This window comes from Benincasa hispida, chromosome 2, assembly GCF_027475165.1.
Source record: "Benincasa hispida cultivar pf3 chromosome 2, pf3_genome.v1.1, whole genome shotgun sequence".
NCBI classification, from domain to species: domain Eukaryota; kingdom Viridiplantae; phylum Streptophyta; class Magnoliopsida; order Cucurbitales; family Cucurbitaceae; genus Benincasa; species Benincasa hispida.
In genome coordinates this window covers 4,384,540-4,385,536 of record NC_143479.1, presented here as the reverse complement: position 1 = coordinate 4,385,536, position 997 = coordinate 4,384,540, and the positions used below count along the sequence as shown (strand labels likewise).

The window sequence follows — 997 nt, the reverse complement described above, 5'->3', positions numbered from 1 at the left end:
TCTTCTCAATGTTGTTTTTTTTTTTTTTAATTTGAAAAGATGTTTTTGTAAATTATATTTTCTCCATCGTCCTAATGAGGAGATTAGGCTCTTAAAAAGAAAAATAGGAGACTAGGTTGTTCTTATGCTCTCTTGCTTCAAAATAATCATAAAAAAAAAAACAAATCATATAATAAATAAATAACTCAAAATATGGGATTTATAATTTAACAAGAAAAATAAAAAAAGAAACACACTTTTTTTCCCTCTCTCTCTCTGTCTCTGTCGTATTCATGTATAAATTCAAGCATCGGCGAGAGAGATTCTATTATCGGCGCAACTCCCATTTTTCCCAAACAAAAATCTCTCTATGGGGAATTCAGTTTCTTGTGCACCTTCAATGGCTTCCAATGGCGCCGCAAAGGTCTTATCCTTAGACGGAAAATTACAGAGTTTCACGAAGCCAGTGAAGGCCGCGGAACTAATGATCGAGCATTCCGGCAAATTTCTCTGCGATTCCAGCGATCTCAAAATCGGCCACCGGATTCAAGGCCTTTTACCGGACGAAGATCTCGAATGGCGGCGATTGTACTTTCTACTTCCGATGGATCTTCTCTACTCTGTTCTAACACTCGAAGAAATGAGTTCTCTGAGTTTCATTGCTACAAAGGCTTTGAAACATGGAAATTCGAGTGGGTTTGGTAGGATTTTTCCTGTTTTGATCAGTGAACTTTGCATTTCTCCGGCGGATGTGGATCAATTGAAATTGGAAGACGGTGATCGAGAGAATCAAAGTTCGAAGGCAGTGAAGAGATTGATGTCGAAACAGAGATCGTGGAAGCCGGCGCTTGAAACTATTGCTGAAACTTCGTGCACATAGAGAGAAAGACGATCGTGAATTTGGAATAATCGGAAATTTGTATGAGCTTAACGAATAATTTGGTAGCATTTTTGCTTCGATAATCGTAGTTCGTAGAGATAGTGGATAAATAAACAGAGATCCTGGAAATTTTATTTA

General features: G+C 37.6%; 1 protein-coding gene across 1 annotated transcript; it reads left to right on the top strand.

Moving 5' to 3' along the window:
* Positions 1-237: 237 nt before the first annotated feature.
* LOC120071684 (DUF4228 domain protein) lies at positions 238-997 on the top strand. Its single transcript, XM_039024061.2, has one exon. The coding sequence runs from the start codon at positions 350-352 to the stop codon at positions 857-859; it is 510 nt and encodes a 169-aa protein (XP_038879989.1). The 5' UTR covers positions 238-349; the 3' UTR covers positions 860-997.